The sequence below is a fragment of the Thunnus thynnus genome, chromosome 5, assembly GCF_963924715.1.
Source record: "Thunnus thynnus chromosome 5, fThuThy2.1, whole genome shotgun sequence".
Classification (NCBI taxonomy): Eukaryota; Metazoa; Chordata; class Actinopteri; order Scombriformes; family Scombridae; genus Thunnus; species Thunnus thynnus.
The window spans coordinates 7,822,495-7,841,963 of NC_089521.1; the positions used below are offsets into that span (position 1 = coordinate 7,822,495).

Below are 19,469 nucleotides of genomic sequence, written 5' to 3' on the forward strand. Positions count from 1 at the left end.
GTTGCTGTAAGCATGTGAGCTCAGTGTTTGTGTGTAACATTGTGCAGTGTGTGTATGTGTGTCCAGATAAGACGGTCTGACAGGCTTAGGATTGACCGCCTTGCCTACTGACCTTGCAGAAGTGAGTGAGTAAGGGAAGGCTTTGGTCTAGTTAATCTGCAGGCTTAACCAGATGCGTTAATACACACACTCTCTCACACACACACACACACATGCGCACATAAAATGTGTCTGTATTTAACTCCTTTTTCCTTCCATCAGTCTTATTCCCATATTACACTTAATCATAAAGGATCAGCAATCAAAGAGAGAGGAACCAACAAAGTGCACAAGCAAATTGTTAACATGAGAAAGAAGTAGGTGAAATTCTTCAACAAGCCAGCCACAGTCTGAATTTACTGGTGTGTGGTGACTGTAATTCCTCGTTTCGTTAAAGTTTCACTTCTCCTAAACACCATACAGTCATTTATTTTAATGGGCTTTATTTTAAACTGTTCTGATCAGACTTTTGATCTGGCTCCGGTATGTGATCTTTTTCAGTTTCATTTTCTTGAATACCAACTATTTGTATTTCAAGGCATTCGACCTGCTCATAGAACAGGAATAAAAGTAAATTATGCAAATCATCACAGTTCCTCACACATTCACACAGGGAACATTTCAGTTCTGGAGACCAGTGTTTCTCCTGCCTTCACGCTGCAGCGGTGCACAGCCACTGCAGAATTATGAGCGCCGCCGCTAAAATTTCACATGATCATTCATATCAGTGGGCTACTAATGATTTTCACTTGCACACTGTGCAAGCACGATAACACCCTATGTTATTGTGGACTTGTTTTGAGTCTTCGACTTATGCATCAAATCCCACTGTACTTGTATAGTCTTCCGTCCACTCAAAGCGCTTTTACACTACGAATCACATTCACCCATTCACACACATTCATACGCTGAATGGTACAGGGGCTACCATGCAAGGTCCCAACCTGCTCATCAGAGGAAATCTAATCATTCATACACATTCACACACTGATGGCACAGCCCAAGGACACATCGACATGCGGACTGGAGGAGCTGGGAATCGAACCGGCAATCTTCTGATTAGTGGACGACCCACCCTACCTCCTGAGCCATAACCACCCTGTCGTCAGTCTGGCAGTAAATGTGCAGTACAGGCTACTGTGTGTCAGTTACTAAATGCTGCGGCTTCTCAAGACCAAGAAAAGTCTCTATTGTCTATTGTTTCTTCAACTGCTGGGTTAGTCTAGCCTGACCAGGCTCACTTAAGGTGGACCAGCTATTCTCATTTTAGTGTCAATGTCAGTCGCTCTTAAACAGAGAACGGAGAAATGTTTTGTTGCTGAGTCTCTCTCGAATTTGGCTCAGCACTAGCTCCCCCCCCCCAAACACACACACACACACACCGCCACCCCAAAGCAGTCAACTTAGAGGAAACACTGGAGACTGCAAAATCTTAAAGTGGTTGATGATGATAAGTTATCTTCAAATATGTCTTCAGAGCTGGCCATGTGCACTAAATCATTGTCAGAGTCCAAGGCGTTGCGGTAAAGGCAGATCAGTCCTTCACTTTCATGAATTCTTTTAACTGCGTGTCATATTTTGCACATTTTTATGCTTGTTCACTGCCTGCAGTTATTGAGACATAATGTGCAGTCGAGTCCACCTCCCTACAGCATTACTAACTTCCACACTTTGATTGCATAATTAGCAGCAGATACAGTCGAAAAATGGCACTTGTTCCTTATTTTTCTGTGTGACACCCCTCCCATTAATCCTCTCTCTGCACTACTAGAGTCATTTTTTCGTGGCAGGTATTTCGACATGTGATTTTTATCTCTCAAAGGACTGGCAGCACAGTCATCTGGCCCCTTTTTTAAATTTCTTTTTTATTACATTAGGAAAAGTACAAATTTTCCAGCGCAAATTGGCTCTTTGTCGGGGCTGGCAGAAAAGACCCAGATACAATTAATAACATTAAGTAATGATGGCTGCATTCCATTCAGTGGTGTCATTTCCAGAGTCCTGGTATTGTGCATGCTGGATAACTGGCATGTTTTACTGGGGGACGGTTCAATGTAATTGAGCCATCGTTAGTGTTATTAGTAACACCTGTGCTCTACCTGCTGTGACACGTCGAAGTGTCTGCTGTGAAAAAGGCTTATTAAAGAACCACTGTGCAACTTCACCATGGCAGTATCTTACTTAATGTAGGGATATTCTAGTGATCAGGCCAAAGGACTATGGTCAAGGACACAAGGAAGCCAAAAATGAGTTTTCTGCACAGGGGGACCTTTTTCACAGCAGATATTTTGACATGTCAAAGCATGAAAAGCACAGGTGCACTTAATAACACTAACTGAAACTGAGCCATCGTTAATGTTATCAGTCTCGACTATGCTTTTCCTGCTATGACAGGTCTGCTGTGAAAAAGGTCTATTAAGGACAAGGTGAGGAGGTACGGAGTAGAAGCAGAGCTTCTTCACATCGAAAGGAGCCGGTTGAGGTATTTCAGCCATGATAAGAGGCAGACCCAGAGCATGGTTGAGGGATTATAAATCCCATCTGGTCTATGAACCTCTCAGGATCCCTCAGGGGGAGCTGGAGGAAGTGGATAGGGAGAAAGACATATGGGTGACTTGGCTTATCCACCTCAATCAGCTGAAAACGTTTGGATGGATAAATAGGCTATTATATTGTGTCACATTGTATAGGTGTTGCTTTTATGTGTCCACACCCAGTATAATACATTATGGGTTGCACACAGCTGTGCTTCACAGCCATAAAAAAGCGTCATGGTCTGGCTGTTCTTCCAGGTCTGTTTCTCAACTGCCAAGTGTCAAATCCAAGTTGACAAGTTGGTACTTGTGCCCTTTTACAGAATGATGTACCCATGTCACTTTATAGACAACCAGATTCCTAAACTTGAACAGTTTTGTGCGGGGATGTCCTGTGTCTGGGCCCCAATCCCGTTCCATCCTTTCAAATTGGGTATCTGCCAGTTCAGTACTTACATTTACATAGCAGCAGAAGACAAGCAATGTTGATTTGATATGACACTAGTAGGCTGAGGTGTACAGAACACTGCAGAGTACAAAAATGAAAGGATGGGTTTTATTTTAGCTGATATAACGCTTTTGAATATACCCGGATCGGCCCTGATACTGATCCTTAAGATCGACTAAGGACATCTCGTCGTGCCATCATTTCAGACTCACAGTTGCTCATTTCCCCAAGCGATTGTGTCAGCAACATACTGCAGATTCTTGCATTTCTTGAACATGATGCAACATTCTTGCAGTTCATTTTGGACCTTTCTTATTGTTTTCATAATGTGATACATCCTTGCTTGGCAAGAATCCTCTCCGATCTTTATCAGTCCTACTTCAACTGTTTGATAGTTATCACAGAGGACACAGATACACGTCTAGAGAAAGAGTTTGTGGTTCCAGAAATGCACAATGCCACCCAGAAGCCCCGCTTCCTGCACAACAGGCCAGTTGAAAGTCTTAGAATGATGGCTCAGTCTGTAGTTTATTATGTCCTGGTCTGTCCTGGATCTGTGGTCAGTTTACTATGCATTGAGCCGTCCATGTTAGAGCGTTGTCATTATTGCTGGACAGCCTGTTTACAAACCTGCCTCACAAAGACTCGTCATCGCCTCCGGGCACAACACTCAGCACAGGCCGCTCTGTCAGTGTGTACGTGTGTGTGTACATGTGTGCGGATGAGCTCGTGCACATGTGCATGTTCATGCATGCTTAGTCAAACCACTGCAGGCGAGTCTCTCCCTCTCCTTTCTCATTCTTTCTCTCCGTTCTGCTCCCGTTCTCTCGGCCTCTATTTTGAGATGCACATGTCTGCTGTGACCCAGCACGTGCCAATTCTGTCAGATTTAGTCTCAAGCTCGGCAGATCGAAGCAGAACACTCGCTCTCTAATTTTAAAACCAGAGGAAAGTGGGTTGTGTCCCTCCAAGGCTCCTGTAGCGCGCCCGTGTGGACCATCACAGTCCGACCGAGTGCTGACACAGTCGAGGTTGGATTCCGATTCTTGCATAGAGTCTGCTGGACTTGCAGATCCTTATCTCCGCCAAAAACAATGACCTTTGCCCCCTGTTTCAGCCAGACCCATTTATCCTCAACAATGGAGAATTATCTTTTCCAACAGTCTGGTGTTCAGCAAACACAACTTCACTCACGACCACTGTCTCTCTGTGACTCACTGCTGCTCTCTCCTTTATGCCTGTATGTTCCCCAGATGTCTCTTTTCACACTTTCTACTTCAGGCCTTACACATGTCTGTTAGATGTGTGTGTTTGTGTATATATATATATGTGTGTGTGTGTTTGTGTTGAGTGCTAGTTAGTAGGCCTGTCAGGATGTGAGGGGGCCAGCTGCTGCCTCAGGGCTGAAAGAGAGGGAGAGACAGAATGAGAGAAAGAGAGGGAGGAATGTCAGGAATCCTGTGGGAAACCCACTCTGACCATTTGTATGTTTGTTTTTTTTCTGTCTCTCACAGTCCAGCTTGGTATAGCTTTTTCAACAGAGTCATATATAATATGCATGGATTTCAAAGTGTACGTTAATCTTGCAGTGTGCTACTGTGGAGCCATGATTTAGCATCAGTAAAGCAGTCAGGTTCCTGGTGCGCCGGTTGTTCTGTTCATTAAGTTTACAGTGTTTTCCCTTGGTTTCTGGAGGGCTTAGGTGCTGTTTGTTCCTCCCCTAAGAAAATCATGTTATTTGACGAAAAACCATGCATTTTCACATAATTTTGGACTATTAACATTACAAAATTTAGATAAAGAAAAAACACAGGTTGTAGTTTTCACAGTACACTCAGACATTAGCAAGAAGAATGAAACGAATATGCTCACTGATGAAGTAATCCTTTACATTTTGTGAGTGATCACACTGTGCGCCATAAAAAATATACATCAGTATCAGTCATTCATCCTGTCCTCTATCCTCCCCCCTCTGCTGCTGATGTGATTCACTGCCTGCTGGTAGAGGAAGGGGGGGGCTGCCGTCTCAGCCAGTAGCTAAAACTAAACAAACTAAGCTAAACAATTAGCTATTAGCTTAATCAGCGCACTGTGGCTGTGTAAAACATGCCGGCGGTGGACGGGACACTGCAGGCGAAGCAGGTGGAAATATCGCTTTTGTACATGTTTCTGCTTGTTGAGCAGGTGGTTTAATAAATTACTCTTATTGGCTTTTGCTCGCGAAGATTTTATAGCACTTACAGTAACAAGTGAGATGACGTCAACTCAAGTTAATTATTTAGAAATCTTCACTTCACCTGGTTCACTGTCTCCACTGTGGCCTCTCTGCTCTTCTGTCTACTCTGTGTGTGTGTGTGTGTGTGTGTGTGTGTGTGTGTGTGTGTGTGTGTGTGTGTGTGTGTGTGTGTGTGTGTGTGTGTGTGTGTGTGGAGGACAGAAAAAGCGCGACCAGAAATTTTCTCTTCATTCATTTGTTACTGCGCCTAAGCGTTTTTCTTTTTTTTTTTCACAGCGCCTAAGCGCCTTATAATGGTAGGGAAAATCCTGATTTATTTCTGATTGTATTGGTTGCTAGTATCTCATCACAGTAGTATAATAAACAAAGTATCCCAGTAATAAGTAATAGAGCTTTATTTATTCAGGAAGTCTCACTGAGATCAAGATCTTGTTTCCAAATTAGACTTGAGAACAAATTACATAACATCACAATAAGACCGTTAGTCACACCAAACCATTCAGCTCATACACAGACTGAAGCCCGCTAACTAAAAGAAATCCCAAATATTCCATTGATTTAGCTTTTAATAAAGGATCTTAGTCATTGCATCAGAATCAGACATTGTCTTTTTTTATTCCACGCATTCCTCTTGTCAAAACCTGGCGCCTACATTACCCACGATGCAATTCGACTGCCAACAGTTTAGACACAGGTTAGAGATTCAGGTGTGTTATGCTAGTAGCAGCTAATGTAGCCTGGAGCTGCTAGCCTCCAGCAGAGATGAGGAGCGGGTTACAGAGGTCTGGTAACTTCACTGTTTTCTAACTCCACACCCCAAGATTTTTTTCATTTTCAAACTTGTAGTCTTCAGACCCAACCAATTGCATTCCAGTATCAATGTGCTTATAACTGGAAACCAGTCTTCCCCAGTTCAGCAGAAAGTAGTGCAGCCAGTGGGAACTTCTAAAGCTAACCTATCCTGTGATCTGGTGTCACGGTTAATCGTTTTCAATAATGTATTATTAGATCAGAGTTCATCGAACTTCCTGTTCTCACTAAATAATCTTGTAATGTAATTTTGTGTAGTACATGATGGTTTAATTTAGCTCAAATGGCAAGAATGATCACAATGAGAACACAGGAAAAACACTGTGCCCCACAAATGATGATATTTCCCTCCAGGCTAGTCAATAACAAATTAGTTGGTCTTGTTTTGCTTCTATGTGTTGTACCATCTGTGGCCGGCCTGTACTGAAAATGCTGGAACACAGCGGTGAGAGCCCGTACTTCCCAAAGTTTTGTCAAAATACAATAAAGTGTTTATCACGCGAATGGCCAAAACGAACTCTGAATATATGTATAAAGAAATAGGCAAAGACGTCCTCTCCATCACTGAATTAACAATGAAAGAGTTGAAGTACAAAACAGACATTGGCGACAGAGAGGAGAAATGGAAAATGGAATGTGTTTGGAGGCCGTTTCGGAGACAGAGCTGAAGAGAGATGGAGTGATGGCTCACTGAGCGAGAGGAAGAGGAAGGGAAACAGCGGGAATGAGCTGGAAGGGTCATCCATCACTGACGCTCAGGTCATTAGTCTGTCAGAGCTGGCACTGCGCTTCCAGTTGTCATGTGGAACCAATATTTAATTAAAGCTGAAAGAGGGAGGCTAATTGGGACGGACCTGCCCTCAGGGGGGCTTAGAGTACCGCTGTGACTGACTGAAACATCCGTCACACTGTAGTCCTCTCAGTCAGAGAAACTAACCTGTCATTTTTAGCTACAAATCCTCTGTTTCATCTGTACAATCATTAATAACCAGTTTCCATGGCATTTGATTTGGTAAAATGTTAACTTTTACAATTTGTTTGCTTATTAATCTCACAAATGGAGATCAAAATGCTTAAGTCAAGTTCGACTGGTTATAAACCTTCGTCAGCAAGCCAACTATAACCATCCATATCTGTAGAAAGAGATACAGAAACCTGCTCCTCGCTGGTTTGTTTGCACCAAACATTACAGTGTTTGTAAAACCAGTTTGGTTCATTTGAGCAGCCAACGTGATGTTTGTTCAGGATACACTGAGACACTTGGACAGTAGGATGTTAGGTGAGCTCAGTACAGGGTTTAGGTTGTTTGGGCCCCTGCCTTGACTTTTGAGATGACAGATTTCAGTATCACATCTGTACCACAGACAAGAATGGGCTATTTCAGCAAGACCACAGACAGAGCCTGTCAGGAACAGAGAGCGAAACCTTTGACCCATGACTCTCTGTCCTGAAATGCCACCGTCACCCTGCTTTCACACAGGTTAAGCAACCTGATGAGGTTCACACAGAAGATACTTAAAACTGTCAGGAAGATATAGGGCAGCACTTTCAGAGTGGAGAGCCATCTGTCATAAAACAGGTGGCGACGCATGAAAAAACATGTTATTTGGAATACATGAAGGCTAGCAGAGAATATAGGGTTAACGTTTGTGAAAACACATCAAATTATTCAAGTCAACAAATTAAAGGCTAGCTTGCTTATACGGTTGTCATTTTAAGGCAAGACAGAGAAAAATTGATCATAAGATACATTTTTATTATTAGATAATATGAAATAAGGTGGATACATTTCAAATAGGAATCAGCCATTCAAATAGTGTCCAATGTTTTCATAGACTCTCCATTGTTTTTCTCATGATGCATCTGTGTCTAATCTGTGACTCCCAACAGCCATGAATGGCGCTGTCATGGTCTGTTAGTATTGATAACAAGAAATATAGTTCTACAAAGAAAAGACAGATATCTTAAAAAGATTTCATACTGTATGTCATTTTAAAATAAAATGACTATTATAATAAGGGCAGTAATGATGTCTTGGCTTTAGCCCAAGTTCATGCTCTCAGTTTGTTCAGGCTAACTGTGCTGTCAGCCGTGCTCAAGCTACATGTGTTAACTAGCTAGCAGACTCCCTCAGTGAAGCGGACAATTTTAAGTCCTAGTGAAATGGCCGAGTGAAACTGAAAATTTGGAGCAGGACCTTCTTCCCTTGTTGTCATAGAAGGAGGTCAGGAGGACAAGGGAGAACATTTTTAACCCAAACACACACCTCTGACCCATGATAACCCCTCTGCCAGCTACTACCCATACGCTAACGGTTAAATGTGGTTTCAAGGACTTAGCTGGTCACCGCAAATCACATCAAACTGAGTACTCAGAGTGCAGGATGAGTCATCAAAAATAGTTTAATATTTCACAATAAGAGGGAAGAGAGGAAAAAATGCTTACATACCAAGTAATAGCAGAACAATTAAAATAGTGCACATATAAGAAAAAGTATTTTTGACTTCACTATGCTGGTTTGTCTTAAAATAAATATATTTTGAACACAGCAGCAGTGGCTAGCTAACCAAATACATTAGCCGGCTAGCAAGCTAGATTTAGTTGTTAGATTGAATGTAAACTATTTCCATAAAAATAACCTAATTCATCAGAACCTCCATCAAATGGATTGCACACTACCACAAACATCACTGGGTTTTATTACCTAAACGTGATCTTTAGGATTAATGTTTTCTTATAACTCTAAAGTGGTCCTTTATGCATAACTACAGATATTTCAGCTAGCCATGAGTGATGTATAGTGTTTCTTCAGATATTCCATCATTAATCCATCACACCTGTTAAATTGCTTTTCAGTTCAGGTTTGTTAAGTTGTGTGATGTAGCTGCAGCCTCCATGTGAGACCACTGGGGTCATTGTTAGGTTACACATTTCACTTCATTTCCTGCTGTTTGTTTTGTCGAGTTAGCATCAGTAATGACACTAACCTACCAATTGACACAGCTAGAGCAAAGCGAACAAGAGGGGCAGACATAAAGTTCAGCATTAGGGATATATATACACCCCAAAACACACATAAGTAGCCTTTCCCCTCCATGTTTAGATAACCTTCCCTCCTTTGTAGGGTGGGGAGCAATGTTCCCTTTACTGAAGAGGAGGAGTGTTTTATATATCTGTGCTCTCTCATCATGAAATGGCCTTTGTGTATATGCGCGTGTGTGTGTGCGTGTGTGTGTGTGTGTACGTGCTTGACCTCTAACTCCAAACAGTCCGTCAAACGGGAGAGTCGGCTGTCGTCTGGCTGCAGAGGCAGCAGGAGACACAGAGACAAAGTGCGGTTCATAACTCACACGGAGACAGAAAATCATCCATAACTGAGCAAACACACACATGGGGCAGCCGAAGGGTTAAGAAGGAGTAAAGACTGGAATCCACCAAGGCTTCACCTCGGGTCAACATGGACTGATGGTAACCACAGATGTCCTGTTGAAAGAAAGAATGAAACAGTTCTCCCTGCAGATGTTCCTCCCCAGCAGGTTGCTGATTTGAAAGACATAAAAGGAGAATTTATATTCCCATACATAAAATATACCTGTGAAATGGTGCTTAAAGGAAAACATTTTTACAGTGAAATTGTAAAAAGTAACATTTGAGCTGACTGACCCTCAACCAGGAGCACTACTTTCATAAGCCCTAGATACTGCACGAGAGACTTTGTCAGCTGTCACTTCTCTACAAAATTGCTCATCAATATAGAATTACTGGAGAAGCATCTGATCATCATTTTGAAATGGAAAACCTCCAGACTTCTGCTTTCAGACTGAACACAGATTGTTGCGAAAGTCATACAAGTTGGCAACACCGTGCATATTTTTCTCAGATGTCAAGAGCAGCTCGATTTCTCTGACTGAATGCAGTAGGGTCTTTGCCTGTTTGCAACACAGATATTCAAAGGTGCAATTTATATTCTATCTTAGCATACTTGATGTCACTTCAAGGTTAGTTTTATTTTCTCCAGTAAAAGAAAATGGTTTCAGAAGAAAGGAAGTGCTGCACAAAAGACATATTTCACAGCAACACACTCTAAATGGCTCAATAGTAACAAAGAGTAAATGGAGTTAAACACTGATAGAAGAAATGTGGATTCTCTGCCCTATCAATGTTAACTTAAAAATTAATCCATAACTATTTTAATAATGGTGGTAAAAGTTATTGTTTTAGTTATTTATCATGCAAAAATGCCAAACATTAGTTTATTCCAACTTGTCAAATGTAAACATTTCCCTTTTTCTCTTTGGATTTTGGACTTAGGGTCACACAAAATGAGCAATTAGAAGACATTCTGAGTTCTGACATTCTTTTTTAAAATGACTTTTTAAAAACTGTTTTAGTCTAAACAAGTAATCAACTAATCCAAAAGATAATCAACAGATTTAATCATCTGGATGTAACTATACACAAAAAAATGCAGAGGAAACATTTACTTTTACTAATTTAAACATACTGCTCATAGGACATAATTCTTACTAAATGAAGCTGTTGAAAAGAAGAGAAAAAAACAACAAATGTCAACAATTGTCAATCAAAAAGACTGCTTTCTGTCAATGGAAACTAAATGGGGAAAAAACATCTATTAAGACAATTGAAGGCATTCTGAGGTTTGAGTATCATGATAAAAAGCCTTTAATACAACTAGCCAGGACACCATAAAGCCTTCAAACTATAGATCTACACACGGCAGGCTCTCCCAGCTCTGATTTCTCTTATGTGTTCACCATATGAGATATACAACAAGGGGCTAACCTGACTGGCTTGGCACAGCAGTTCATAGTCTGTAGTTAACAGAAGAAAGGCGAACACCAAACTAAACATCATCAATACAAACACCCGTATTGTTACATAGCTATTAATCGATATATTGAAAATAACTGTCCTAAAATTGTGACATATTGCTGTTTTGTTTGAAATTGGATTCACTTTGATATTATAAATGTAACCCCCGGTGTTTTTTCAATGCTCTGTATCCTTCGGAATTTTTCTTTTAATTCTCAGATTTTAGTAAGTACACTACACCCCCTCCAGCTACTGTGTACACAGGTTTTGTTCGTGTTTGGTCACAGTTGCCAGGGAAGTGCCGGCTTTGGTTTTTCAAAGGCTGAAAAGCAATGTGTTGGCGTGGTGGGAGTCAGTCAGAGGTCTCACTAGGACAAGCGGCCCTCTTTCCCTCCGATCAAACACTCCTCCCCAACGCCTTTTCATGAGACACGAGCCAGATGCTCAGCCATTAATCACAGCATTGTGTGTGTGTGTGTGTGTGTGTGTGTGAGTGAGTGTGAGTGTGAGTGTATGCAATGTGTATGTTTGGAGTGGATGTGCTCTTTGTCGAGTAAATGTTAACTGTGTGTTTGTGTGGCTGCTGCTTAACGTTAGCATGGGAGCAGGGGATGGAAAGTTGGCACAGTAAGGAGAGAAAAGGGAAGCTTTGAGTGGGAGGGACGGAGGAAGATCGGATAGACGGGGATGGTGAGGGAGAGAGTGAGCAGGAGGTGGAGAGGAAATGTTTTATTCCCTCAATCAGAAAGCTTTTCTTGCTGGCAGACGAGCTCCTGACCTTTTCCCTTACAGACAATGAATCTCCTTTATTTCCTCTGCTCCAGTCTGTGTGTGTGTGTGTGTGTGTGTGTAATGCATGGTTGAGTATGGTTTTTAATACGTTTGTAGTGTAAGCATACATGCTCATATCATGTGGCTAGTAGGTCTTTCCATTTCCTGTGCTTCTCTCAAATAAAATGCTGTGTTTTTATTGCCTTCCCACAAAATGAATCTTTTTATCAGTTTAATATGTAACGTGGTTGAATTTATGTGTTTGTCCTCAGGTGAATCCGGTCTTGGTAAATCAACACTCATTAACTCTCTGTTCCTGACTGACCTGTACTCCAAGGATTACCCCGGGCCATCCCAGCGCATCAAGAAGACTGTCCAGGTGAGCTTACTCGTTAAGCATTAGGACTCATTAGGCATCACAACTGTTTTATCAAAGTTCACTCCAAGTAGGTCAAAAGTTTAGACACTACGCCGCACATGTTTACATCCTATATGTCCTGCAAAGAAACTCTCAAGTGACAGCTATTGTAAGTGGGTGATGACTGGCTGATGACCTCATATACTGATGACCTAGTTTAGTTCAAAATGAGTATCCTGTTGTTGTGAGAGACAGGGACAGGGACTGATGTGGAAACATGCAGTTCAAGGTAATTACTACAGAAATAGCCTATAAAAGTTATATAATTATTATTCAGCTTTTCCCCCAAAAAAGACATATCAGTCACCTTACAGCCCAGAGGCAAATGTTCAGTGGCATGGTAGCGCTCGAGTTTGCCTCCAGAGCTCTGAATTGCTGCCCACATCCCTGATTTTTTTTTTTTTTTTTTCCCCCAGCTGATTAAATAAGTGGTGTTGTGCTCACTGACGACCAGTCAGAGTTTTGTAAGTGATTAAGAAAAGGAACAGCCACGAGGATGTGTTACCAACTTACAATTCTAAAATCAGCATTGAAAACATAACTGAAATTGACGTTGGCAGAAAGAAAACTTTACTCATGGTTGATTGGTTTTGGCGAAACATTTCAGTCTGATCATCAGGGTACTTCTGTCCCACCACCTGCTGTTCAGGAACCGCCGCTCTGAAGCTCTGCTGCTGGCTGGAAACTTAAGTATTTTGTTCATACAGTGAAAAAAGACTGTGTAAACATTCCTGTCTCAACAGATCCACCCTGACACTCCTCCCTTCACCGATCCAGCACACTGAACAAAACATTATAAATGACCATTAGAGGAAAGCTGAAGCTTTTCTTTGTGTAAAACTATTCAGCTGTCAGCCGTATTTTTGTGTGCTCTGTGCAGCTGTATTATGTTGGAAAGTGACAATATGAAATCAAGGGTAAAAATACCTTGATAGACTTGGACATATCTAATAAAAATAATCTTTATACAAAGAAAAGCCTGGTCAGTTGTAATGAGTCAATGACAGAAACACACCTGACAGTTTGAAAGAACAGTCGTCTCCCTCAGGTTTGTTTTGGTTGTCGTAGTGGCAGTTTAGACAAAGTGCCTGTCAGGTGTGTGCGAGTTTTGACTCTCATTCCACCTCCAGGTGTGTCACTTCAGCCCACCATGACCTGCTCTCTCACTTCACCTCATTTGTCAAAAGACTTAAAACGAGCACTTCGAAGATCTCAGCAAACGTTTCAGTATAATGCATTACTACAGTAGATGTTGTTGTCCTCAGATACTACCTTTGTCTGAACATTGAACAGACCTGACTCGAGAGCTTTTTGTTATCAGTACTCACTACAGGCAAACACGAGCTCTCTCTGACCACTCTGTCACTATAACATGAGCAACATGCAATCTATAGAAGCTCTTCATGTCTAGATGTTTGAGAGAAATCCGATACAGTTTCAAGATTGTTAGTCACTTTAAAGGTAATTTGATCAATGGATCAGTCTCCCAAAACCTTGGTGAACTCTGCTAAGGAGCTGCTCAGTCTTGAATGAATTAGTATATGAATTCCCTCAGAAGAAAGCATAGCTGCTTACATCTTCAACCATAAATATTATCAGGCTTCAAAGCCACATTGGTTGAACCAGCCCTCGTTGTCATGCTGTCACTGAGGGTAAAAGGCTAAAGGGCAGAGAGGGGAAAAGAGGGAGGGAGCCAGAGATTCTGGAGAAGGAGAGGGATGGAGTATCGTGGAAAAGCAGAGAGAGAACGAAGGATAGAGGAACTAAAAGAGAAACAGCAAGGCCACAGGGCCTGGTTTTATCCTTTTATGGTCATGACAAACTGAGGAGGAGGAGGAGGAGGAGGGAGGCTGCATCTGGAGCAGCAGTGAGGAGCAGAGGACAGAGGGAGGGAGGAGAACCAGTTTGAGAAAAGGGAGACGGGTTGTGATGAAGAGTAGAAGATGGAGAGTGTACAATGTGGAAGAGAGAAGAGTTGTGGGTAGAACAGCAAACAAGCAAGGGAGGGATGCAGGTGGGAGGAGAGGAGAGGACAAAAGGAAGAGGGGGAGGAAAAAAGCAGGAATAAAACCAGTGTGTATGTGAGGACTGAGGGAACGATGGGTTAGTAAAAGGTGATGGAAGAAAGCGACAAAGAAAAACAGGGAATTGGGTGAAAGTCCCTGTATCCCCCCCTGGGGTCTGAGAGTGTCAGCAGGAGGGCAAGAATGTTCCCATGAAATGTAACACCATCACACACACACACACACACACACACACACACACACACACACACACACACACACACACACACACACATACATTTGCATATATACAGTACAAACATAATGCTAAAAAGATGAAAAAGCCTCTCTTTACATGATAAATAAATTATTTGCCTAATCATAAAATCTGCTTCCACATGCACTTTGTCAAATCACTTTGCAGCAGGATTTGACTCCCACTCATACTGTACACTGTTGTCTATGCACATTAATACAAGAGCATAACACCCACACATGCTCCATATACACACCTGTCTCTTCTAGTTGCCAGATATTCATTTCTGTGAGTAAAATAAAGCTGTACATTTAAAAGAACAACATAAAATAACCCCTAAAATGAATCCGTTTGTCTGCAGTATCAGTGCATCTTGGCTGCATATTTATTGAGACAACAGATTCTTTTCCCTTTTTTTATGTGTTGTGTCAGCATAATTTTATCAATTTCAGTGCTTGCATGGAAAATTCTCTTATTCCAAGGGCTGCCTCAGGGTTTTTATGAAAGTTGCTGTCAGAGAACATCTGTTGTACCCGAATGCTCATCCATCTACATGACTGTCACACCCTTGACCGCCTCCTATCTGAGTCATGGACCACTTTGCTGAAGTGAGCTGGCTTTTTCTTTAGCATCTGATGTCATTTCAAATCATTCCTTCTTATTTCTGTCATGGTACAGATCTACGGTGTTGACATATGTAGTAGTATTTTCTCATTTTTGCGGGTCCCCTAATACAACTACTGACATGGCTAAATTAGTTAGGTCATGGTTTTTTCTTTTTTTTTTTCCTACTTTTTTACTCAAAGTGTATGACATATTTGTGTAATGAAATGGAGCAGAACAGGTAGTCTTGTAAAGCAATTTGCAGGCATTGATTATGCAAATGATTATATAAAATTACATGACAATATGATAAATGATGTCTATAAATGCCACAAAGAGAATTCCACTCAAACATTATAATGGTGTGGATGGGAAGAAAGCTATCTGAAAACCTGGCAAAACTTTTAGTATGGTTAGATACCACTATATGTCCTTCATATTCCATTGAAATATTTCAATACTAACGCTAATTTGATCAAATTTTGAATTTTGGTACCAATGCCAAAACTAGGACACACATTTCTCTGTTCTCTGTTTCTCTGTTTAGCGTCATCAGGTTAGGCTAACCCATTGTTGCTAACTTTGGAGCTAACCACTTCACTTTTTCAGCAGTTGAGGAAACAGACGTGACATTTTTTTGCCTTGAGAAGCTGCAGCATTTATTAACTGATACACTGTAGTCTGTACATTTACTGCCAGACTGACAACTTACTGCTAACCTTTTCTTCTGCTCCGCTCGCGTTCACCATCACTTTTCTGCTGCTCATTCTCTCACACTCGCTCAACCACTCACTCACTACTGACATACATTACTCACTGCCCTATTTCTTAAAGGACCTATAGATTTCTACAAAACATAGAAACCCATGTAGTCCTTCAATTACTGGAAATACAAATATTTCCAATATCATAGTTATATTTCTGATGGTGCCCTATTCCTTACAGGAACTATGCTACCAAGAGTTTCCCAGGCAACGATACAGAGGTTGGCTCATGTTTCGGAACAGCTCTACACAGAGGCTCCCAAAGCTATTGATTTCCGAATACAGGGATATTTGGTGCTATTTTTGGCATTAAAAAATAAAAATAAAAATTTTGGCCTTGCAGCGGTTCTCGTTGGCCTGGCTGCCCGCCAGGCCTGTGCAATTATAGGGGAAACACTGGTTTTAATTAGTGTATAATCACCTGAACATAAGAATTGTTGCGTTTTCGTTACCTTACAATGATCCCTTTACATCCACATAGGGAGCAGGTCCTCTTCCATGGAGCCTGCAATGTTGCATCGCCATGTTTCTGCAGTAGCCCAGAATGGACAAACCAAACAATATTCAGTTGGTTGCAATCTGCAACCTCACCACTAAATCCCACACACTCATCCTTTAAATTAAGTATCTGATCATAGAATAAGTTAACAAGAAACAACAAATCTCACCAGACATGCAGTGCCGAACTTTGGTACTTGACAGTTTTGACTGTGTGTGAGCACCAATACTCAGCCCTACTGGAGGTAAGAGAGGGGTTTTTGTAATTTGGATGAACCCGCCTTTTTAACTGGACAGAGAGAGATAACTTGATGCTTATACCTTTATATTGTAAACACTAGATTAGGATGGAGCAAAAACACAAGCTTGTGTATAGGCACGACAGCTTAGTCATTCAATCACCTGTCATGTTGTATCTCAGCTTTTAAAGACTTTGTAAGTCTTTTAACTTGACTAAATATACCTTTTAGAGGTCTGCTAATAGAGGTCAGAAAATTTTCCATAAGTCTACATGATATCAGATGTCTAGGCCTTGATATTGAACCTCAACACTGTTTCGGTGCCCACTAAAATGTGTCCAGAGCACTGAGTATCAAAACCGTCAAGTGCTGAAAGTTGGATCATTTTTTTTGACAAAATAATCTTAACTTGAGATCTGCTTCAGAGCTTTTTCCAGTGCTTTCATCACATCTCACAGTCCGCCTCAGCAAATCCAGTTTGCTCAGTTGTCATCAGATGGCCTGAGTATGGAACTTTGTTCAGCCAAATCAACCCCATGACAACTTGGGAAACTATTTGCTGATGGAAGGCTATGAGATGCGAATGAAAGCTGTGTAAAAAGCTAGTAAGTGGATCTTGAGTTCAGATTCTTTTGTCAAATGAATGGGTCCCAGGATCAAGAATCTTTTTTTACAGTCAGATTTTAGACTTTTATGTTTTGGAAAAGTTCTTGCATTGCTGCTTGTGTTTAGTTAACTGTTACATTCGATAGCTTTCTTTTGTTAAAATAAAAAACTTTTTTGTAAAAACATACTCAAAGTAAAATTGAAAAAGTAAGGTTTTGTTATAGATTTCTACAAAACATAGAAACCCATGCAATCCTTCAATTACTGGAAATACAAATATTCCCAATATCATAGTTATATATCTGATGTTTTTTTACACCAACATTCAGAATTCTACAAAACTTAATTAATTTTTCATTTAAACTTTCAGATTCTGATTTCAGTCCTGAATCCTTCCTCTCATGCAGTGTGTACTGTTATGGATCGCAGAAACAAATCCGGTGACTTTGCTGTATCTTTTTCATCTCTGCATGACAGCAGCCCTGTTATGTTTCATTCTTTGCAGCAGAGCAGTGCTAAATTTACTCTGGCTGGGCGAGACTGAAAACATTAAGAAAACTTTAGCTCCAAGCTCCCCTCGGTCTGTCACTCATATCGAACCTCATGTGAACCCCATGAGCTCAATGCGGGCATGCATGCTCTCCTGCAAGTAGCAGTTAGTGTGTCTATGTGTGTGTTTGCCATGGGTGCTGCGGTCTGAGGCCGAGGGGAAGAGACGGGGTCAGAGTATTTATATTCCAGAACAATCTCTCATGTTTTGTCGCTCACTCGCATTCCCCTAGATCAGATTTCTTTTAAATGATGGTGTTGAGTCTGACGACATTTTTGAGGTTTTCTCTCAATCTGTTTTTCTTCGCGGAAACGGTCGAAATAGCAGATTTGGTTTTGAGATGGCCGACATGTCATGCACAAACACTTACAGTACAAACACACACTCTTACACACACGCTGGAGGCACAATTAAGCTCAGATATGTCAATTGAATGTGGTGCATGATATATATAAGCTCAGCTGTAAAGTCAGACGGATTATCTGAAGGTTTGTGGAAGCTGAAGAATGTTTGTTTTAGAGCGAGAGGGCTGCAGTTTGAGTTAAAGGGGTGATCCTAAAATAACTAGATGGCCTTGTGAAAGTATGCGGCGAAGCGAGGGAACGGCAGACGAGCTGCAGGAAATGATGGATCTGAATGTGAACATATGTGACTGAAGAGTGAGAGGGAGTGGTTTTGTTTGTCTGCGTTTTCTGTTTCTAACTTAAGCCAATCACAGAAAATCAGTCAGTCAGATCTGCTACAGAAATTTAGAGTAGTAATTAGCAATACCAGTTAGTTTTATGTTTTCATATTTTTATAGTATATATCACATTAATCCTTAACAACACTTGCCTGTAGTAGTAGTAGTAGTAGTAGTAGTAGTAGTAGTAGTAGTAGTAGTAGCAGTCTGACATGACTTAAACCAAGATGTTGGCATATCTTAGCCCATTTGCAGCAAAACACATTTTGTAGTCTTGCATGGTTTTTGAGAGTATTGAATGCATTTTCCTTGGCTTGCTTTTGATGAAGATGTTTTGTATTTATTAAATTTCAATCAGCAGAGATTTTGCAGTGCAACTTAACACCTTGTCTCTCCCTGAATAAGTCCCCTTCACCTTTTCAAAAAAATGCATTGAAAGCCAGACACACAACCCCACACCCGGCCCCACACTCACCTCACAACTGTGAGTTTTTGTCCCATGTTATTCGGTTGAATTTGACTGCTAGAGTGTTTATTTGTCCTAAACAGCCAATACACTGACAGATGTGAGCTGTAGCTAGCTAACTCTGACTGACCTCACACCACGTTTCATATGGGATTGATGGTAGAGATGGGAAAAATTCCTACATTTAACAATGAATGTTGGTTTAATCTCCTTGAATTCAAATGACTTTGGCTGACGTGAGGCGTCTCTATTTGCTCGACTCTCAGGCACTTCAGCATTAATCATAGAACAGTAAGAAAACATGTCAGTCACTCTGCAGAGCACAGCAGGAGAAGCAGCCGTTGTCTTTGAATAGAGTTCATAGAATTGACAGGTAGATTTTTTTTATGACCGACATGCAGCTGAATGCAGCTGGCTTTCAGAAAAATCTGAGTTTCCAAGTTGTAATTACGGCTTGGATGTTGACATAAATACTATTGCAATTACAATAACTGATATGACTGACATCAGTGTGACATCAGAGCTAAAGCAACTCCAGTTCTTTTTGTTATTTTCCTCTAGTCCATTCTTTCCCTACTCGTCCCTTCGCACTGTTATTGACTGGGGGCTACACACCCACTGCCCAAAGGTTGGACACCCAGAGGCACCCCCAACACAACAAAATAATAAGAAAATACAGGCAGAGAGCAGAGTCTCTGCAGATACATACACCA

The 19,469-nt window shown here is 41.2% G+C and overlaps 1 protein-coding gene across 4 annotated transcripts in view; it reads left to right on the forward strand.

Moving 5' to 3' along the window:
- Positions 1-19,469, forward strand: part of LOC137182624 (septin-7-like) — a 58,593-nt gene that overhangs the window by 18,230 nt on the left and 20,894 nt on the right. For all 4 annotated transcript variants that reach the window (XM_067588970.1, XM_067588971.1, XM_067588972.1 and 1 more), the window contains exon 3: positions 11,944-12,050. In XM_067588970.1, coding sequence (XP_067445071.1) covers positions 11,944-12,050 — 107 coding nt within the window. The remainder of the gene's footprint in view (positions 1-11,943; positions 12,051-19,469) is intronic.